This window comes from Euprymna scolopes, chromosome 23 (assembly GCF_053919585.1).
Source record: "Euprymna scolopes isolate OS-2025 chromosome 23, ASM5391958v1, whole genome shotgun sequence".
Lineage (NCBI taxonomy): Eukaryota > Metazoa > Mollusca > Cephalopoda > Sepiida > Sepiolidae > Euprymna > Euprymna scolopes.
Window position 1 is genome coordinate 19,258,970 of NC_136504.1, and position 23,844 is coordinate 19,282,813.

At 32.9% G+C, this 23,844-nt stretch overlaps 1 protein-coding gene and 1 long non-coding RNA gene across 3 annotated transcripts in view; one reads left to right on the forward strand and one right to left on the reverse strand.

Moving 5' to 3' along the window:
- Nucleotides 1-13,544, forward strand: part of LOC145245791 (cysteine dioxygenase type 1-like) — a 138,209-nt gene extending 124,665 nt beyond the window's left edge. Inside the window, exons 2-4 of the mRNA XM_080107436.1 lie at nucleotides 4,658-4,899; nucleotides 9,915-10,084; nucleotides 13,369-13,544. Coding sequence (XP_079963562.1) covers nucleotides 4,658-4,899; nucleotides 9,915-10,084; nucleotides 13,369-13,428 — 472 coding nt within the window. The 3' untranslated portion in view covers nucleotides 13,429-13,544. The remainder of the gene's footprint in view (nucleotides 1-4,657; nucleotides 4,900-9,914; nucleotides 10,085-13,368) is intronic.
- An 8,248-nt stretch (nucleotides 13,545-21,792) lies between these two features.
- The window catches only part of LOC145245795 (uncharacterized), a 159,884-nt gene continuing 157,832 nt past the window's right edge, over nucleotides 21,793-23,844 (reverse strand). For both annotated transcript variants that reach the window (XR_013863033.1, XR_013863034.1), the window contains exon 3: nucleotides 21,793-22,023. This is a non-coding gene — a long non-coding RNA (uncharacterized LOC145245795). The remainder of the gene's footprint in view (nucleotides 22,024-23,844) is intronic.

Below are 23,844 nucleotides of genomic sequence, written 5' to 3' on the forward strand. Positions count from 1 at the left end.
ATATATAAAGATTTTTGAAATTCAGTATAATTTAATATATATTAATTTTTGAAATTCAGTATAATTTAATATATATTAATTTTTGAAATTCAGTATAATTTAATATATATTAATTTTTGAAATTCAGTATAATTTAATATATATTAATTTTTGAAATTCAGTATAATTTAATATATATTAATTTTTGAAATTCAGTATAATTTAATATATATTAATTTTTGAAATTCAGTATAATTTAATATATATTAATTTTTGAAATTCAGTATAATTGCACACGATGACTCTCCATTTAATCTGTTAGACATTTTTTTTTTTTTACTTACCAAAGCAGTTTTCTTAGCTGGAATAAGCCATGCTATGTACACACACACACAACGCCATAGGATTAACAAATTCTTCGACTGAAGAAATACTTAAAACAATAGATCACACTTTACGCTACAGTGCCTATTTAAACACTAAAATAGAATATAATAGCATAAATAGTAGATGCATCAGATAAAAAATGGAAACCTGAAGATTATTTGGTTTACTCACCCTCAATTTAACTAATATATATAAATAATATAAATAACCATACCTAACTAACATATATATATATATATATATATATATATATATATATATATATATATATATATATATATATATATATAGAATACAATTGATATAGATAAAAAATAAAACCATATTTGTATAAAGAAACCTACCAAGATACCAAAAGCTGTACACGGATAAATGGAGCAATTAATATAAAAAAAAAAAAAGTATGAAAATTCAAAGTGGAATAAAACTTTATTACATCATTAGATCAATAAGGAAAAAGAAACAGAGCTCCTTTAGATCATGGCATTTCAAAGCCAAATGCTTCTCATCATAATAGGAGAAAAAAGCAGGGTTTATATATATCCGAAAACTGATACAAGAACATTAGCTTAGAAAGGAAGTAGAGATAAACTATGTGTGTATAGAAGTAAGAAGGATGTTAAGATATAAAAAAGATAGGATATATATTAGAAAAATAGATATGAGGAGGCATGTTGAGAAATAGAAAAATACAGGAAAAAATACAAGAATAAAAGTAAAAAAAAAAAGAAAATAATGCAAATAAAAATTAAGATATAAAATAAAAGTAGTATGTTGGGTTGGTGGAGTGTCTGTCAAAATATCTGAGGAAGAAGTATCAGTATTTTGTTTTATATTTTTATTTTCCTGCATTTGCTGTTTTCGATTAAACATTTCAACAATGATTCATCTGTGAAAGAGTTTTCAAAAATATTCGCATTCATCTATTACACGAGTTTCATATCACAACGCACAATCTTCGAACATGATTTTCTCGTATTCAAATGACATCGTTCCATTCGTTTCATTGCTTTAAAAGTGGATTACTCATGTCTGATCAACGCTCTATTAACAGTTTAAACGTATTCGATTCCATGTTTCCATTTTGATAAGTGGACCAATCTGGTTTCCACTTAGCGCCAAAGCAATACTTTTTATAAAAAGTATTATTGAGTATTTGCGTTTATTAGTATTGTAAAAAATATAAAAATAAATTGATTTTAAATATATAATTTCGTGCACTGCTACGAGCAGTTTCGTTTACTCGGTTGGTAAAACACCGGACGCCAATAATTGGGGTTCAGGTTTCAAATCTTGCTTCGTGAGGAGTTGTGGAGATAACAAAACCACTTGTGTATGTGATAATATATGGGGGGGGGGGGGCAAGAGAGAACACTAGCTCGATTATAAGGAAAATTTGATATAAAAGGATAATATTTATTTAAATGTTACAGAAAATCAGAAAAACATCAGTACCGTCGGTTTCGAATCTGATATAAAGGGATCCCGTTCATGGTTCATTATATCAAAATCTCTTCCGCTTCTGTTTATATTTATTCTCACCAGAAATGGCGTCTGTACGTTGCTTTGTTTTGCAGTTCATGAAATTCTTATTTTCATTTTTATTTCCGTTATTTTCTCTTATTCCTTTTTTTATTCTACTTTTTCCTTTATAAGTGCCTATCTTTTGCTTATCTCAGCCGATAAATCCACTCAGGTTTGCTTCCTGGCAGTCTAGTAAGTGTGGAACTTCCGGTTCGGGAAAGCATGTTCGGGGACAATTGAGTTTCATAAATCAAAATATCTCTTACTAATTTATTTTTAACCTTAAATAGATGAAAAAATAGAGCCTTAAAATCATGTTAAAAATTGTTTTTAAATCTATATATACATCAGGGTTGAATTTTATCAGTTTATTTCCAAGTGCGATAGTAGTGTGTTTTTTTTTGGGGGGGGGTCGATTGTAAATCTATTGTTTTAGTGTGTCATGTTCAAATGGAGCTTGCACTTCAATTTAGATTTTTTTCTTTAGAAGTATCAACTCGATCGACTACCAATTTCATTCTAGGTGAAATAAGAGTCTTAGTGAATTTAAATGAGACATTTTAGCATAATTTTTATTAAAATTTAAATAAATTATCCATGTTTGCTATACTGCTTTGTCTATATTTGCTATCCATTACTTTTAAACCTAATTTCTGCTCATGTGGTGAGTGTTGTATTTTGAATTTCCTTTAAATATTCTTATGTAATTTCTGTGTCTGCCGATTGGTTTTCTCAGTTTATCAAGAATGCTTGGCTTCTGTGTATGCATGCCTTGAAGCAATCGCTTCGTTTATTTAAACAATTCTTACTAAGGATCGTTCACGAGTTCATTTGGTCTTTCCCAATGTCCACTGTCTTTCCAAGTGTTGCTGGTCTATTCGCAGTTGCTATTCAGACTATTTCTGAGAGTCAACGGACTAACTATGCCTCTATAAAATATTTGCTACCAGAACAGTAGCAGAAAATCGCAATGAAATAAGCGATCAACAGAAGATATTGTTGTTTGGAACAAAAAGCTTACCTTGTAGACATATATATAATTAAATTTATCAGCTGTTTTCACAGTCTCCAGGAAAGAATATGCGCCGTTTCAGGGCCTACCTCTCTCTCTCTCTCTCTCTCTCTCTCTCTCTCTCTCTCTCTCTCTCTCTCTTAAGCCCCTTTTTGGGTAGAGCACTGTTATAAGTAATCTCACCCGCTACTTAATTGGCTGAAAAATGCGACGCTCGCTCTTTGTTTATAAACAAAGCGGTTAGAGCACTGTACAAGTGGTGGACAGATGTTTGTTTAAATAGACATTTGGCAAGATTATTTACAGGCGTCGCTCCCGTGAGTCGATCGGTAGAACTGCTGACTCTCAACGTGATGGTTCTAGATTCAATCCTCGGCTTGGGAGAGGTGCTAGTCTAGCGGCACTGATGAGTTGTGATACAACGAAACAGGACTGTATGTCGATGACTACGATATATCAAACTGCTCAGACGATGATTGTACTTTCATTTTCGGTTTGCATTTTTTTTTTAATCACCAAAAATACATTTGATTTTTTTTTTTTTTTTTTTCAATTCTAAACTTTATAAATAAGCTAAGAGCCAGAAGTGCTAAACCAACATGTAGACTTACAGAGAGTGGTAAGTATTGATTATGTGACGAATGCGATGAGGAGGATCTGGCTATGTAGTGTCAGCTTTGTTTGCAAAGAAATGAATATGAATAAAACTCGAAATATGATCTTTAAAAATATTCTTGTTGTATATCAGAATGCAACAGCAACAAATTAAATACAGATAAATGACAATAATTCAAACACTTTCCCAAGGTTTGATACCTTGCTGTTGACATTATTTGATACCAAATTTCTGTGTAGTTGTGAGTTTTCTCAGATGGCAAGTGATGCTAAGTCAATATGATTTTCACATGAATCCATGGCATAAATCCATCTTGTTTTAATAATGTAACTTCCTCTCTCTCTCTCTCTCTCTCTCTCTATATATATATATATATATATATATATATATATATATATATAATGATAATAAAGATACTGATATTTCGGAAAACATTGTGTCAGTAATGATCTAAAGTTTCAATCAGTGAATTCAATGTCAAAAAATAACTTTCTTAAAATGAAGATATAGAAGTTCTCATATTTTTTCCCGCACCCTTTGATTTTGAGATATTCCTCACCCCAGTTTTACAGTATTGTCGTCTATGCGGACCGCAAATAAGTTTGCAACGGGCCGCATACGACCCACGAGCCGTATGTTTGATATGCCTGTACTATACCATACTCTCTTCTTCAACTACTACCAAACATTGCGCTCCTCCAGTTTATATCTTTTCCTTTTCTCTCTTCCTCCCTTACTCTGTCATATTCTGCATTTATACAGTCACTACTTACGTCTGAACCAATCATGTCCCTCCCCCAAGCACACTTTTAATCAAACCCAACGTTCGTTATTATCTAATACATTCCCTTTCATTTTACCCTCCCCCATCAAGGACTTATCTTCAAACCAATCATCTGTCCCAATTTTTGTATTTAAACTGATTTCAGTGAAATAACTAATTCCGAGATAAAGTTTCATAATTGAAACGAAACATCGAATCAATATAAACATGTTTTTGTGTTAATTTTTTTTCCCCATTCTAATTAGCATGTTCACTGCTTATTACGTTATTACTATTATGCATCAAGGCATTCTGTTATATTAAAAAAAAAAAAATGCTGATTCGCAAGATGTTAATAACGTTTCTTTTGTTCTAGATACACTCGTAATCTGGTGGACGAAGGCAATGGAAAATTCAACTTGATGATTTTGTGTTGGAACGAAAGCCAAGGCAGTTGCATTCATTCCCATTCTGATTCGCATTGTTTTCTCAAAGTTCTTAACGGCCAAGTACAGGAGGAGATTTTTGATTGGCCAGATGAATCGAGCGACACCGAGTTAGAAATGAACATGCTTAAGCAGATGGTGTTTGAGAAGAATCAAGTCACTTACATCAACGGTAAGCATAAAACCTCCTATATTTTCTTCCTCCCCCTGATCACCCATACCTTTTTGAATATTTATCTAATGTCTACTTTCGATACAGGGTGTTGCAGCAAAATCCGACACTTGACAAAAAGAAAACGAAATCTTCTATAATATAAAGGGCAAAAATCTGTTTAGATGTATGTATGTATGTATGTTTGTATGTCTGCCTAAAACTTTTGACAGACGCGTCGGAACGTGACGAAACCGGTATCGTTTTTAAACCTCGAACTTTTGGACTTTGGCTAAAAAACATTAATTCCTTCAACCTCAACGGGGCACTTTGCTACAAGGAGGAGTTGCTTTTTTCGCAGATATTTTTGAAAGTCATCCACTCTTTTCGATAGTCTAGCTTTAATTTTGACGCTCGTCACCTCCGGTTTTGTGATTAGTGCAATAGCAAAAACGTCACAATTTTTTTTTTTTTTTTTTTTTTCCTCCTTCGTGGTACTACCATTTTTTTGCTCAACACACATCTCCAAACACCCGGGTAACGCCAGGCACCCAGACTAGTTAGCAATAAAAACAAAGTTGTATGTGCAGTTGATTTAGCCACAGTTAATGCTACATTATGTTTATAATAGCAATAGTTAGTAAGCAATAGTTAATGTTACATTATATCTTAATAATAGTAATAATAATAGTTAATACTGCATTATTTTATGATGCAACCATCGGAAATGACACATAAAATAATAAAAAGACATTATCATTCATTAAGTTCTGGGCCTGACATATAGATGCCATTAATGGAAAATACAAATGATTTTTATAAAGTACTAACCTTTAGATAGAAACATATCAAAATTTGAGCCTAATCGGATTATTAATTTACAAATTATTTATGTGTGAAACTATTGTTGTAAATTTTCAAAACGATGGAAGAAAATCTTAATTTCGTTTGTTGATAAAGTATTGCTTTTTGATGCAAAGAAATACTATTCAAGCAAAGCAAAATGTTTGAGGAGTGTTAATCAGTCTGCTTCATCATAAACAACAATTTAAGGGTGGGATGCTGATTTTAAACTCGATTGTACAGACACAAATGATGCTGAATGTTCAACTCTCCCAAGTTCAGCAATTTGTTTCAGTAAACATGAAAAAGTTCACACTTGACGAAAAGAGGAGCCCTCCACCACGATCAGGAAAGGGTTATAATGGCTGCTCAAGACCAGGGATTGATGACCAATGCATTCAAGAAGATGGCAAGTATCAATAATAGCATGCAGGTTCTGCCATACAGAATTGGAAAGTGTGAGTCATTTGGTATCAAGTTGCAAAGTTCTTTTGGGAGACGGCTACGATACAGCGAGACATGATGGAATATGTAAGTACCTCCACTGGACCATCTGTAAAAAATTAAACATCCAGTGTAGCAGCAAGTCCTGGGAACATCAACCTGAAAGAACAGTTGGAAATGACTTATATACCATACATTATGACCATGTAATCCCTACAGCCACCTACATTGAAAATGCTGTTGTGAAACCTGACAGTTATATGGAATAAGTCAGAAAGAGTGGCAACCTTGGTTGAAGTGAGTGTCTCCAATGATGGTCTGAACGGAGCTGAAAACGAGAAACAGACCAAATATTAAGGTCTCATGTATATGAAAAGAAACTGGAACCTTAGAGAGATATCAATCATACTATTATAGGTGCTACAGGGCTTATGAAAAAGGACCTGAAGTCCTACCTAACTAAGATACTAACTACCTTCTTTAAGGGAACAGTGAGGATACTAAAAAGAGCTCTCGGTTGGTTTCAATAAAAAGCGGGGCAATGTTGGCAGCTGGTTTGGCTGCCCTATACCCAGCATTACAATCTTCAAAGAAAAAAAAATGAATTTAAGTTGCATGTGAGATAGCAGAGAATTTGAAGATATCAGAAGACAGTATGTATTCACCATTTTGGAAGAACATTTGCCAATGAGAACGTTATATCTAAAGTGGGTGTTGCATTTGCTTTCAGCCAATCAAAAACAACAATTCAGAACATTGTTTGCAATTGTCTCAATACAACAAAAAGGAGTTTTACATCAATGTGACACAATGGATGAAACATGGATCCCTCATTTCATTTTAGAGTCAGAACAGCAGTCGGCTGAGTAGACAGCAGCAGGTAAAATCCATCCAAAGTGACCAAAAATGCAAATATTAATTTTCAGGAAGGAAAAAAAAAAAACATCAATAGTGAATATCATATAGTATTATTGGTGCGTTTAAAGGAAGAAATCACCAAAAATAATCATAAAAAAGAAAAATACTTTCACCAAGACAATGCACCGTGTTACAAATCAATCCCAAGAATGGCAAAACTATATTAATTAGCAGCACCTGTAGAAATTTCATTAGAATGAGAAATATATTGAATCGCTAAATATTTTTGATAAAGCTGATATTTTTCTGGATAGCACAAAAATTGTTTTATTTTTTTTTGGGGGGGGGGGACAGAAAAATCAATAAAACACACCAAATATGTGTTTATTAATATTTCTATGAAGATAGTGGTCATTTCATTTTAAATATAGAACTGACTCAAATGAGATAAATTAATAAGTACTAATAAATACTCGGAAAGTAATATTGTGCTACATAGTTCAATACAAATACTAAAATCACATTGTAAGAGGCAATCTTTAATTTACTTCTTCAGTCCAGCATTCTTGGCAGACAATTTTCTTTTTTTGCCCTGTTTCTTTTGAATGTTCCTTTTTTATGTAACATTTTGCTGACTTCTTTCTTTGAAGAATCACTGCACGTTGAAATTAAGTGTTCTTTTCTCACACCATTACAATGATTATATATTATTGTAATGATATTCGAAAGGGAGGCTACGCTAAAGGAAGGTCAGTCTCATATTGTTGTCTAGGGTTGATAGATTGACCTTTTTAAGGCCAAATTTTGTGAATTTGACTTTTTTTTTTTTAAATAGTTTGGCCTTCAAAAGTTTTATTTAGCTTTTTTCAAAGCATAAAATATGGATTAACTAAGGAAGGAACAAGCAGAATATTTTTTTATAATTGATTGAAACGAGTATATTCTCTAGAATTGCACCCCCCCCATCGGCTACTGCTGTTTGCAGACTCTTAAAGTATGTTCCGAATTGGCTCCAATAAATGATATCTGAAACTGAGGCATATCGTTCTACAGGCACTAAATTGTTTGAGAAGCATTGTCGGTCTCCTTCTTGGGTGATAAACTATGTTGATGAATGAAATACTTGTCTAGTTACAACCACTATCCACAATTTCGCTCACTCCCTATCTGTGCCTAAATCTAAACACAAATTCCCAAAACGAAATTTCTTTTTCAGAACTGCCCGCTTTGTCGATTTTTTTTTTTTTTTTTTTTTTTTTTTAATGAAATACACGGGTTTTTGATTGATATATTTTAATACTTCTTTATCGAATAAATTCTTTTTTCTTTTTTTTTTTAATATCTAAAAAAAGAAAACATTCAATGAAATAGAAATATTTGCCGTCAGCGTCTGGTCTTGACGATGTAAGCATAACATGAGCTTTCATTTAAAAAAAAAAAAAAAAAAAAAAATCAAAGTGTTTTTAAAAAAAAAAAGGTTTTACACTTTAGACTTTATAGGTAAATTTCCCCCCCCCCCCCAAAAAAAAATTCTTTTTTTTTTTTTGTTTTTAAATTAGAATATTTTCTTTATTTATCTTTTATCTTCAATTTGTGATATATAAAACTTTGGCACATAAATTATTACAATTTTAAGACATTTCAAAATGGGGGGGGGCGAATTTGAAAAAAAATGTTTCTCTAAAATATTATATTTGGTTTATTGGAAAGAGCATAAAATTTCACATTGACCATAAAAATATTGTAAAAATTGAACCAATAGAAAAATTTTTAATAGATTTTTAAAGTTTAAAAATTGAATAATATTTAACTCATAAACTTCTATTGATTTTATTACGTAAAAAAATGGCTGCATGAAGGCATGCCGCCATTTTGTAAACACAGTTTTTTAAAAAATAAAAAATATTTCTATTATTTTTTAAACAACTTTAATAGTTTATTTTGGAAGTATAATCCATACAGAAAATAAACAACCCACTTTAAAAAGAAACTACAAGTTTTTTTATATTTTATTCGCAGTTTTCTGTTAGGGGTGTCAAAATTTCCTCCAAATTTCTGGTACACCTAATGATTGAGTTTTGCAAATGGAAAGGGAAAAGCAATAACATCAGTGTTTGGTGCATTTTAGGTTAAGAAGTCGGTATCTTCAGACAGCCTGATTTAGTAGAACCAGCTTTTAGTTGTAAGGGAGACATATCTTTTTTGTCTTTTGATTAAAAAAAATGTTGAATTTAATTTTTCATCGATTGAAAATGTTTCGTCATATACGAGGGTCGTTCCAAAAGTAAATTCTTCTATTTTTTTTTACTCAAAAGTTGAAGAGCTGTGGAGACAGAAGTGGTACTATTAAAACGAGCGATCTTTTATGCACCTGAATTTATTTTTTCTACATGGTCACCATCATTCTCCATGCACTTTTGCCAGGAATTTAATGATGCGTGTCTGCTTCTGACGTGCATCCATGACGGAGGGGAGGTGCTTTCTTAGTCTCACACCGTCAGTATCTGCAACAGAAAGATGAAACTTTAAAGGCATGAATGCATAAGTTCAGTCATCATAATAATGCAACTTGCAATCTTCTCTGATCTATTCTGGCAGAATTTAAAAAATAAAAGGAACTATTTTTGGAACAACTCTTGTAGATTGTGTGAATTATGAATATTTTTTTTTAATAAATTGTAGCAAAGTATTTTATTATATAAGCAGAAAAAATATTGATTTGTCAGCTTACATGCTATTTGGGTCTGACTTAAAAAATCTGACAAAATAATTTTTAATTAGATAGATGCACGGTCAATGGTGAATAGACGTCCTTGTAAATAAACAAACTTTCATGTATTTTTCTTTAAAGCATTTTTGTCGCAAATATTTATTTATTTTTTCCTGTCCAGATACGATTGGTCTTCACCGGATGGAAAACCCGAGCCATTGTGCAAAGGCTGTCACTTTGCACCTGTATTCGCCACCTTTCATCATGTGCAACACGTTTGATCAGAAAACCGGACACAAAACTAAAATTCCGATGACCTTTTGGTCGAAATATGGTGAAAAATTGCCGTCCGTAAGTAACGATTTAAGACAAAATTTCGAGAAAAGATTCTCTTGACTAAAGTATTGATTTAATTCTTTTTGTGTTACGACATATCACCCCCTCCCCTTTTCTTTTTCAGGTCATTTACTGCCGAAACATAAGATATATTTTAACCGAGTCATTAATTATCACGCCGAAAATGCACTAATGCATTATCGTGACGTACACTGTTTTAATTGCACCTTTATGGCAACTTGAACATGTCGCCAAGCAACGAAATTGTATGTTTGTGCTATTATTCTCACTGTTGACAAAGTTGCTTTCACAGTCGATGAATTTTGAAGGCTGTCAATTATACTAATACTCATCCTTTGCCCAACTTCGGGCCAAGATCAAAATGTAGTATCTGTTCTCCAGATGCTACACTTCAATTTCTTGTTCTGTCGAGAGGTTCGGTGAATATGACGGATGAGGCAGTCTCATAGCCCAATTCGTTCAGCTTCTGCAGGTCAGTTGAACACCATTTTTTTTTTTTTTTTTGTGAGCATCACCTTCAATTAAGAATTTCAAATTTTCTGTTATCAACTGCAGTTGGCTGGCCGTGACCGTCTTCATCTTCGAGGCTCTCGTCACCATTGCAAAATTTCTTTTATCACCGTTGTGCCACACTTTCGTTAGTGGTTCCTGGGCCAAAAGCATCATTGTTATCACAAGCTGTCTCGGCAGCTTTTCGGCCTAGTTTGAACTGGAACAAGAAAATCGTGCAGATTTGAATTTTGCCCATGCTGTCGAAAAGCCTGTAAAAAAAAAAAAAATGAATGAAGAGATTGAGAATGGTAACGAATAACACGATTCAGTAGAACAAAAAATGCGCATCAAAATGATATCTAACATGGCTATATATAATATATCAATGAATTAATTCAGAAATCTATAATATAAATCTTACCTGTCTGTTTAAATGAATGAATGTATGCATGTCTCGCAAAAACTTTTGATAGAGGCAACGGATTTTCACGAGATCAGTAACATCTTAAAGGTCGACCCTTAGGACGACAAATATCGAAAGATTGGCCAAAAACATTAATTCCTTCAACCTCAACTGTGCACTTTTTTATGAGGAGGGGGTCACTTTTTCTGCCGATATTATCGAAAGTCATCGCCTCATTTGGATAGTCTAGCCTTAATTTAAGCCTACATCACTTCTGGTTTGGCAATGAATGCAACAGCTAACGCGTCACGTTTTTTTTCTTTTGTTTTTTCACTTTCTTTTCCTCCTCTGCAGTACGGGTTCAAGCCTGCCTACCTACTACCATTTCTTTTTTTTTTCTCAACCAACACCCTTACACACACCTCCACTTTGTTTACCGCCTTGGCGTCATGGGTTCGAGCTTGCCTGCCTGCTACAACTTTTTTTTTTTTTTTTGTTTTTTGCTCAACGCAGACAAATACTCGGGCAACGCCGGGCACTCCCGCTAATCTATATATATATAGAAGCGAAAATGTATGTATGTATGTATGTGTGTGTATGTGTGTCTGCTAAAAACTTTCGACAAACAGAACAAAAATTAACAAACTTGGTATCATACTGAAGCTCCATTCTTCACCAAAAAAAATATTGAAAAATTGGCCCAAAACCTTAATTTTTTCACCTCGAAATCGACAATTTTCTCAAGGGAGGGGGGTCAACAAAAACCATCCTCTCATGACGTTCTACGCATGCGTCAGATGACGTCATGACCTGATTTAGTTTTAATAATTGAAGAAGTGACTTAATTTCGTGTACGTTGTGTTAGTTCAGTTGGTTAGCGCGTTCGGTCATTATCTAAACGTTTTGGGTTCGAATCGTGGTGTGAGATGTCTTTTTTTTTTTTTTTTTCGATTTTTTAAATTTAAATATTGAACCAGTGTTATTTAAGTCATTTTTCACGTAACGTTCATTTTTTTGTTTTTTTTTTGTTTTTTTTACTTGGCTTATTTTAGGTTTTCATTAACACCCTCACCCCTGATCACACACACCCAAAAACACCCGGGTACCCACCGATTTTTTAAATTTTGATATCGAAACCGGCTTATTTAAGCCATTTTTCACATTTTTTTTTGTTTTGTTTTAACGTTTGTTTTTCTGTTTTCTTTGTTTTAACGTTTGTTTTTCTGTTTTCTTTGTTTTTTCGATTTTTACATTTAACATCGTTCATTTGCCTTACGTTAGTTTTTTTGTGTTTTTTCTTCGATGTTTTTATTCCCTCCCCCCGCTTACTTCGCTTATTCTTAGGTTTTCATTAACACCCCCCACGCCGAGTATCTCCCCCCCACCACCACTAAGCAGGGTTTTTTAACGTTCGTTTTTCTTATGTTTTCATTAACACCCTCACCCCCGCCCAACCACACACACTGAAAAACACCCAGGCAACGGGTGGTACCCCTCGCTAGTGTATATATATATATATAAAAGTGAAAATGTGTGTGTGTATGTGTGTGTTTGTATGTCTCGCAAAAATTATTGATTGAGGCGACGGATTTTCACAAGATTGGTATCATTTTGAAGCCCGACATCTTGGACGACAAATATCGAAAAATTGGCCAAAAACATTAATTCCTTCACCTTCACTTTTCTACAAGGAGGGGTGCCGAAAAAAATCGTGCCTTCATTTTCTCTCCTCCTGTACTACGACAATGACGTCATGTTTGACCTAGAAAACATTGACGTTAGTTTAAACCACCTGCCAGTGTTTTAAAGGTTTAATTTTACCCGTTCTCAATTGTATGTCTCTTTGGTGTATAGGTAACGTGTCAGCTTTTTTTTTTTTTTTTTTTTTTAACCTTAGCCTCGATGCTTCGGGTTCGAGCCTGTCTTCCTACCTAAACTTTTTTCTCCTCTTTTACACATTTTTTTCCTTTTTGCTTTTTGGTTTTTCCAATTTTTTTTTAACATCGTGTTTTTTTTATAATATTACAACAGAGTCACCCTCTTCTACATACACACCTCCAAACCCCCCCGCTAGTCATATATAAAAGTAACAAATGTGAGAAAACGATATTGTTTTCGTCCCAACCTAATATTTTGACTTATGTCTTGTGTTCCCAAATAAATATGGTGACGGTTTATTTTTTTTTTATGATAAATATCAAAATATTTAAGTACTGGCAATTAAGTAGATATCATTGCTTTTAGTTGAAATTGGCACAAAATTGTTTCTTCTTTTTTTTTGTCTTTTTGTTTTTATCGATTTCTTTTCGTTTTTTTGATTTTTGCTATTATAGTGTAGTTGCACAATATTTATTTTTATTTCATTTCTTTATTTATTTTTCAGAATGAAGAAAACTGTTCTCAAACCGGTGTCTGTTGCATTCCTCAGCCCGAGAACAACTAAAACTGCATAAAAAATGAAAAAAAAAAAACAATAAAAAAACGACGACACACGTGCACGGATGCACTTATCTATACGGACGCACACTTTGATTAAAAAGAGAACGAATCGAAAATGAACTTTTTTATGCAAGAATTTCACGTGTGATTAAAAAAAAAAAAACAACAAAAAAAAACAATTTGGTGCTTCTGTATTGAACGAACGAAATTCGAAAATCGAAATATTGAATTTTAAGTCAAACAAATAATATCTGCATAATTGTCATGTCGAAATTAGTAACATATCCAAAAATTACGAAAAACGATTAAGTAGAAAACTAGTTATTAATGAAAAAGTTTTTGATGGAGAATAAAATTTGTCTGACATTTTGAATTAAGTTTATCACATGATATAAACAACAATTTAATTATCTCCCCTTTTAACGTCCCTTTTTCTTTTTTCGTAAGCGTGACATAGTGATTTTGCTTTATTCAACAAATTTCTTATTTCATTAATAATTATTTGTCTACCTTATCGTTTTTTGTAATTTTTAGATATGTTACTATTTGCGCCATGACAATTACGTAGATACCAATCGCGTTTTACTTAAAATTCAATATTTCGATTCGTTCGTTCAATATGGAAGCACCAAAGATATTTTTTAATTCCATAAAATCCAGCACTTAATAAAGTTTTCCTTTTTGTTTAATAACATTTCGCTTATTAACTGAAATAAGTTAAACTTTAAGAAAAAAAAAAAAGAGAGAAATTTTATTAATCTAATCTTGAAACATAATAATACAGAGCAGATACTACTAATTTTTGTTTTGTTTTTTCACATTTTGGGAAATAAGGCTCTGTATATTTCCTTTTGTTTTGCATTTCCTTTTCTTTTCTTTTAGAGAAGAAATGAAATAAAAATATTCTTTCAGAAATTCTGCCGTGTCCATTATTTTTGTAATATAATTAGTTCGTTGGTTATTTTTGTTTTATGGCATATCAACCCTTTTCAGGTTTTTTACATGGTGGTCACCACTCATCAAGGTCCGGAAGCCACTCAGGGATAAGGGTTATTGCAAGTACAAAAAGGTGACAAAACCATCCATATTTCTATCCTGAATACCCAATACTAACTGGAAGCTGAAGGAATATTAATGAAATAAGAATGCCAAATCCAAAGATTTTGAAGAAAATATTTTTAATAGAATATATTTGTTTTCAAGTCGGTTTCTATTTAACCCATAGTTGGGACCCTAACAGGTATTACCACTCTGGGTCAGAGTAGACCTGGAAGCAATGGATATTAAAGGGTGGTTCCACACTCCCAAAAGCCTGCAAGCTGGGGCCTCACCACTGGATATAGTTTAAGGTCATATCCAGGACCATGTAATATAATATGATAACAAAAGGATAAAAAAATCGGACGATTTGAATTTAAAATCGAAAGAAAGTTCGTCTGTTCGGTGGGTTTTATTCAAACGACTGTTTTCAAATGTGAAGTATATTCCTTCAGCTTCCAGTTAGTGTTGGGTATTCAAGATAGAAATATGGATCGTTTTGTCACCTTTTTGTATTTATTCTATTTGGTAATTTAGTTGTAGACTGTTTTCAATTGTGGGGTGTTACAATTCAGTTTCCAGACAATGTCAAGTCATCAGGAAAGAATATGCACTGTTTCAGGGCCAACTTCTCAACAGCCTTTTACACATACCAGCACCCTCAAATCATACGATGTTAGGTACAATTGTGAAATGTTACAAATGTTGTGAAATGGTGTTACTTGCATTCATGAAAGGTAATGAAGATAACAAGGTGGAGGCGGAACATGCTAGGTTTTCATACTACAAGACTAGGATGATCAAAAGAATGAAGAATTCAGGATAAAAATTGCTGAGACCACTCATCTTTTTTAAAGCGTTGGTCATCAAGCCTTGATCTTGGGCAGCTATTATAATCCTTTTCTGAGCATAGTGGAGCGATCTTCTTTTAGCTAGTCTATAGACCCTTCATTATTTATAAACATGGATTGTAAATGAAAAGGGAAATCGTGTTAGTGTTATTATTGCAGAGAAGTAGATAAAGTGTAAGGGATGCAAGAAGAGCAACATACAAACATACAAACATGAGAAGATATACTACGAAGAAATGGTAAAAAAATGAAATATTCCACATAGTTAAACAAATAACAAACAACAAATATGGATATTGTTGGAGAAAAGTCCATTAAAAAATGACAATGGAATGGTAGCAACAAATGAACAGGACAAGCGGGATATCGAAATGCCATTATGAGAAATTGTTGAAAACCGATTATTCATGGAACCAAGAAAATCTTCAAGTTACAGAAACAGTATCTGGTTCAACTATAAGAATTGAGAAAGAAATGAGATGGGAAGCTGTGAATGAGATCAAGAAGAGTAAGACTGGAGGACCCTCAAGCTCCATTATAAAAATGAAAACTGCAAATGAAACAGATATTAGGGTGATCACAGATTTGGCAAATAAGATCATAAAAGAAGACGTTACTTCCAAAAGACTGGAAACTTAGTACAATTATGAATTTTTACAAGAGTAAAAAGGAAACATTACAATAAATTGCAAATATCCAAGGAAGAGACGGTCAAAAGAATGAAGTATTCTGGGTAGTTAAACAAATGACAAAGACAAATAACTTAACAAGACATCTACAAAAAAAAATTATTTATTTTTTTTTTTTTATTATTTTTGTTTACTCTCACTCTAATCTTAATCTAAACTAACTTTTAGTCTGCAATGTCGGTTCAGTTTGGTTTGCATTGTATAGCAGCTTCAGAAGATGATTTAGCTTTCTTTGTAGTCTGAATGACTTCTGTCATGATTACAAATTCCTAGATATCTATTCCTAAGTAACACCGTCCTTTGAAACAACCTATTATAGTATAAAAAGGAACAAAGAAAAAAAAAAAAAAGAAAAACAGTAATTAATAGTATGTTTAATCATTCATGCAAATCCTGGAGAAAAAACAAGATGATCTGGAAAAGAAAAGATGACAACTAGGAAGGGTGTTCAATAAGTAATGACCCTGACTCACTTCTCTACATGAAAACCACCCTTCGTTTAATGCAGTTCTGGAGAACATTTTTGTAGAATATTCCAAGTTGGTTCATTAATCATGATATGACTTCAGAAATCATGGTTGGAAAATGCTTTCCTTTAAAAAGATCATCTGGAAAATGCTTTCCTTTCAAAAACAACTTCATAGCTGGAGAGAGATGAAAGTTAGAAGGTTGAAGCTCAAGAAATTAGGGATGACGAAAAAGGATTTCACAGCCATATGCCAATACTTCTGATCATGCTTTGTGAGCCGAGGTATTGTCTTGCAGAAGGAAGATACATTTGCTAATCTTGCCCCCACCTCTTGATTTTGGTAATTTCCTCAAAAATGAAGCATAATATGCTCCTGTAATTGTGATATGCTTTGCCAGGAAATCTTTCATCACTACTCTGTCCTGGTCCTAGAAGACTGTAAGCATGGACTTGTCAGCAGAGAACTATACCCTTGCCTTCTTTAACGCTGGTGAATCCACATACTTCACCTGCATTGACTGGGCTTTGGTCACAGTGTTAGATTCAGGTTGCATCCTGTGAAATCAGTCTTTTGAACACTTTGACTCATCTTTTTGGAACATCTCCGAATTCATCCTGGAGTACCTGATGCGTTTTTGCTTTTGGAAAAAACATAAAAAATTTAGGAATTCATCTGGCAGGCACCTTATGCATATGCAAGTGGCCATAAATGATAGTTTCTATGAATCTGTACTAATCTTGACCTCTTGAGCTACTTGGTGAATAGTCATGCGTCGATCTTCCAACTGGCAGAAGTGAGACGACCAGGTCTTAGAGTTGTTTCCACAGATTTCCGGTTATATTTGAATTCACGATGCCAGAATTTTACAAAGTCATATGATGGAGCATCATTACCATACGTTTATTTCATTTCATCAAAAGTCTCCTGTGGTGAGCATCCTTTCAAATACAAGAAGCAAATCCTGACTAAGTTCAAACACCTAGAAACCAGAAACCAAAGTTAGTTGAAAGCTGAAATTTGCCACATAACATATAGAGATGTAAATAACTGTACACGCAAAACAGCAGCTGGATCAGACAACTGGAAGTGGGAACATTACTTATTAACTTCTTGTCTTTATATCTGTTAGCTAAAGAAATAAGGGAGATAACTTTGATTTTACTAACAAATATGAAGGGGAATAACTCTAAAATTTTCTTGGAAACAGCGGTATATGGTGTTTATTTATTAGGTACGGTGCAAAATGAATGCCGATGCTCAAAATATATAAACATTTTGACCCTTCCCTTTACTTAAAAATTCATCAAAAACCAGGAAATTTACTAGTTTAATGAAATTTTCAGTATTTATCAAATAATGATTAAAATGATAAAACTATTACGGAATCCATTATTTTTACTTAATTATCAATGGAAATGTATTATTTTGTTTAAACAAAAATACCTTTACTAAAAGTTATTGTTTTCAGTAGTAAAAAAAAAATGCATGACTTTATTTTTGATTTTTTTTTATGAAAATAAAGCATCATAAATTGTAACAATTACAGAATATATTTATTTAATTTTTAAAGGAAAATTACGAAAAAAAAACCCTGAAGTCCATACTAATGAATTCGATATAACTCGAAGAAAAATTGATTTCTCGAACTACCGATATTATTGTTGAATTAAACATTGTTTATTTAATATTTTTACACAAAAAATTATAATTGCAAAAAATATTCCTACATTTTTTTTTTTTAATTACAGGCTTTGCATAATTTTTATATGTAGAATTCTAATATTTTCCTTGCTTGCATGAATGTGAAACTTTCGGCGTAGCATCATTTTTATATAATCTTGAAAAATAAAACTTTTTTTTTTTAAGCAGGAGCATAGAAAAATAATTGAATTAAAAATGTTAAAAATAAGACAAACATTCACTATAGGAATGTACGAATGCTCGTCTGGGAGTTAGAAAAAGAAAAACAGCACTCCTTATCTCCCTTTAATTACCTGATGTCATTTTCAGACAGCCCCCTTTCGACTGTCTGAAATTTTGGGCTTCCATATAATCCATGTGACAAGGATTTAGTTTTCTTTTGATTGAACGAAACGAGAATATCTCGCTTTTAGGAGCTATTTAAGCTATTATTTGTGCAGGCAAGGTGTTTCTTTTTTGTTTTTTATTCAATATCTTAAGACTTTACTGATTATCTTTGAAATAGACCCTAAAAACTAATATTTATCTTTCAAAGGATTATTACAATGAATTTATTTAACTTCAAATTAGCTCGCTTGTGAAAACATTTTTCATAACTTGTTTTTTTTTTGTTTTTTTTTTTTCATGTGTACAAATTTTTTTTATTTTCCTTTTGCAAATTAAGTTTAGTTTTTAATCTTTCAAATACAATCAAAAAGTAGTCGGAGAACTACAAAAAATTGATAAATTGACTTTCAAAACTATGTCCCCCTATATTTATTTCACCATTTCTGCCCGTACCTATATTTTGTTTATTGGAGGTTATTGCGACTTGCGTACCTTGTCCTTTATTGGAAAAGTTTACCTCAAAAGGAGGGATATACGCGCAAAAATAATGACTTTTGACAATACCTACTGTAAAACAATTTTGGCGTTGTTTTACAAGTTGTCATTGTTCTGAGGGAGACAACTCTCTTTTACTAAGATTCGTTCATTTTTTTCATCTCATAATTTAGGACGCTAATAATGCTATCAGTAAGTTTAGAAAAACTTACTTTTATGTTTATCGTTCTTTTTTTTTGGGGGGGGGGGTATTCAATTATAGAACTTGCATAGTTTTTAACAGGACTTTCTGCAGTTTAATTAACCGTTTTTTTTTTGTTTTTTGTTTGTTTGTTTTTTTACGTAAGTAACGCGCGGCATTAACCGAACAGAAAAACCGTTTAATAGTTCACAAGCATTGTTTACATTGGGGGAGGGGCGGAAGACGTCGGCTAATAATGACTTTTTATGGCATTCATCGTCAAGCCCAAAATATCAGCTGACATATTTTAAACAAGTTGCGTTTTTCACGTCCCCAATTCTCGTTCAAAAATTTAAAAGAATAGTTTAGTAAAATAGAGTTATCTTCCATGAACCAATGATGACCATTGCAAAAGCGCAAACCTCCATAGTTTGCATAATCTATCATTTACGTTTTGTTCTACTCTTTCTATTTGCATGCGAAATCCCGTTTCAAGAAAAAGTTTAGATTTATTTATTGATTTAGTTATTTAGTTAGTTATAGTTAGTGTAATTTATTTATTTTGAAAGATGGATTGTTTTTTCACATTATCGACTTTGTGTCTAACTTTGCCCTCGCGAGGAGGCAAATAAATAAGTATCCTCTGATGGGTCACGAAAGAATCACCTTCGCACAGCACTTTTCCACCAAAAGAAAAGTTGTTTTACCAACTAATCAAATACGGCCTTAAGGGCCATGGAACCGAACCCCGATGCTAATTACGCAAGACATTTTATTTTATCTTTTTAACTGCCGAGTTCAAAATTGTCAAGCAAAGAAATATTATTTCTAATAACATTTAATATCGCATTAAAAAAATGTTAAGACCTTTTTCAGGTGAGGGAGTTCATTTATTTATTTGTTTATTTATTTATTTATTTATCTATTAAAATATCCGTTCCTAAAACCGTTGAACTGCTGAACCTAATCCCCCCCCCCCAATTAAAGTCGAAAAGACCCTGTCCCATCTTCAGGGAAATTACTAAGTACGGGCAAAAATGGCAACAAAAAAAAAAAAAAAAAAGGGGGGGGGCGTAGTTTTTTCTTTTTTCTTTCTTTTTTTTTTCTTTTTTTGTAGTTCTCCGACTACTTTTTGATTATATTTGAAAGACTAAAGTTAATTTCCAAAAGGAAAAGAAAAATTGTAGACGTAAAAAAAAAAAAAAACTTATGTAAAATGTTTTCACAGCGAGCTAATTCAACTAAATATTGAAATTAAATAAATTCATTGTAAAAATCGTTTGAAAGATAAATATCAGTTTTCTGGGTTTATTTCAAAGATAATTAGTAAAGTCCAAAGATACTGAATTGAATTTAAAAATAATAATAATAATAATAATAATAATAATAATAATAATAATAAAACACCTTGTTTGTACAAAAATAGCTTAATTGGCTGTCAAAAGCGAGAGATTCTCGCTTCGTTCAACCAAAAGAAGACAGTCCTTGTTTAATGGATTATATGGAAGCCCAAAATTTCAGACAGTCGAAAGGCTGTCTGCAAATGACGTTAGGTAGTTTAAAGGGAGGAGGTAGGGGTGCTGTTTTCTTTTTTCTGTTTTTTTCCCAGCCGTGCCTCCGTACATTGTTATCATGAACGTTTGTCTAATTTTTAACATTTTTTTAATTTAATTATTTTTCTATGTTCCTGCTTTTAAATTAAAAAAAAAAAATTATTTTAAGATTATATAAAAATTATGTTACGCTGAAAGTTTCATATCCATGTAAGCAAGGAAAATATTAGAATCATACATATAAAAATTATGCAAAACCTGTAATGCAAAAAAAACGTAGAAATATTTTTGCAATTATATTAAATAAACAATACTTAATTCAATGATAATATCGATAATATAAGTTCGAGAAATCCATTTTTCTTCGAGTTATATCGAATTTATTAGTATGGACTTTAGGGACTTTTTTCGTAATGTTCCTGAAAAAAAAATTTTTTTTTTTAATTGTTACAATTAAATTGTTATTTTAATAATAATAATAATAATAATAAAATTTTAAAAAAAGCAACAATAAATCCATGCATTTTTTTTTATTACTGGAAACCATAACTTTAGTAAAGGTATTTTTGTTTAAACAAAATAATACATTTCCACTAAGATTTAAGTAAAAATAATGTGTTCACTATATTTCGTAATCATTATTGATAAATACTGAAAATTTCATTAAAATTGGTGAATTTCCTGATTTTTTTGTGAATTTTTAAGTAAAGGAAGGGGTCAAAATGTTTATACATTTTGAGAGTCGCATTCATTTTGCACATACTTAAAATTTACTGATTGCACAATCTAGTAAGTATTGAAGCATTTAACTTCCTTTTTTTTAATAAAACACCATAAAGTTAGCCGACAGACATTGTTTTGGATTTCCGTTAAAAAATAATAATTAAATATTTTTCTTAAGTAAATTATAATTTGATTTATACAGTCTCAATAAAAGTCGAACTTAGTTTTCATTTTTATAGGAATTTATATTATTTTTTCCTCCTTTTTTTAATATATATGTTATGAAATAGATATGGAAGAGGACCGATTAGAACGAGGACAGACAAAAGGAAGACAAGAATAGTTTAAGTAAACTTTATTCGGCAAACAAATCTACATAGGTATTTACAACAGCTAGTGTCCATTAATCAATATGGAGACTTTTAAAATGTAAAACGAAGGGGCGCAACTCCGCGCCAGACAATAAGAGGACTGGAGAGTTCCACTAATTCGCCACATTCTCCGCCGCCCAGGAAAGTCTAGGTCGGTTAGCTTTTAAGAGACCAGGTTGCTACAGATGCGTCTGATCAAACTGAAAATAGAGGAAAAAGAAGGAAATGTTCAATGTTGGTAATTTTCTGCTAGGTACTGAGCTTTTTGTTGAAGTCTAGAGGTGCGTCAAAGAGTTGTTATTCCATAGTTTTCTGAAGGGATCCTCAAGTTATCTTACTGAAGTGTAGGTTAAGGCGACGTTGAGGGCGGAACATTCTACGCAGAGTTCTCAAGGTCAGCTGAGTTTTCAGTAGCAAAATTTTCGATGTCTCCCTGGAGAGAAGAAAGAAAGCCAAATTGATCATTCTGCAGGGCAAGTGGAGGGTTTGACCGGATAGGAGCATCTGTACAATCTAGTTCCAAAGGTAGCTTTGAACTGTCTACTTCTTCACCTAGGGGTACAATACTGCAAAGAGACACAATCGTTTCTCTCCCATTATTCAGCTGCACGTGAACACAGTTTGGATTCACATCGAGAATCTCAATTGTTCCCACTAAGGGCTCATATTTGCTACCATGTACATACCACTTTAGGAGTGCAGATTTAGATTTAGTTAACCATATTGGTATGGATTCTCCAGAGGATGATTTTCTTTGAAAGGTAAATATGCGTTCATGAGGAATCAGTTGGAGGCAGTGGAGAGCAATGAGTGTATACAGTCAAGTGCCTATGTCTAGAACTTTTTCCCAGCTAGCAATAGGGAGATTGCTCAACTGCAACGCTAGGTTCACTGTTTGCCAGATAATGCTATTGTATCTGTCTGTTGCCTTGAGGATTGAAGGCGGTAGTTCAGCTAGTGGCAATTTGTCGAGAATGTAGGAAGTTCTTCAGTTCATCTCACATCAGCGTGGTTCCCAGAGCGGATTGTATGAAAGAAGGGTTCCTAAAAATGAAAAATTGATTTGCTAAATGTTTCTTTACTGCGGCTGCCAAGACATCAGCCCAAGAGTAGGCAAAAGGGAGGCGGGAGTATTCATCAACCACAGTTAGTATGTACCTATTATGAGTGTTAGAAGAAAGTAGAGGTCCTTTGAAGTCTATACTTAATCTCTCGAATGTTTGGCTTGCTTTAATGAGTGGTTGAGGAGAATTTTTAACAAATCTCGGCTTTATCTCAGAACATACCTGGCATGACCTCGTTATTGCCTTTGTCTTCAACAGAATAGGGTATGTTCTTACTCCTAACAAAATGCAACATTTGGTTACTCCAAGATGACATAAATTCTTGTGCAAATAAAACAATTTGTCAGTAGAGATGGTATTTATTTGCTCCCCCACTGAGCAAATTAGGCACAAGGCCGTTTTTAATGTGAGGTAAAAAACCAGCTCCCCTAAAAGTAGGCAAAAAGGGGGCACTCTGGTTACCAAAAATAATAATTGTCCCAGTATAGAGGGTTTCCCCTCCATTGACTGGTACAAATTATCTTAAGTGCAGCATCTGCCGGAACAGATGGTATTTATTTGCTCCCCCACCGAGCAAATTAGGCACAAGGCCAATTTTTAATGTGAGGAGTGAAGGGAGGGGGAAGGGAAAAAGGGGACCAGCTCCCGAGAGGTGGGAAATGGGAGCTGGTTAAAGGTCAGGCATGTGGGGGCAACCCCACATCTGGTCTTTGCTAGTCATAGTTTGCAGTATCTGCCGGAACAGATGGTATTTATTTGCTCCCCCACTGAGCAAATTAGGCACAAGGCCGTTTTTAATGTGAGGTAAAAAACCAGCTCCCCTAAAAGTAGGCAAAAATGGGGCACTCTGGTTACCAAAAATAATAATTGTCCCAGTATAGAGGGTTTCCCCTCCATTGACTGGTACAAATTATCTTAAGTGCAGCATCTGCCGGAACAGATGGTGTTTATTTGCTC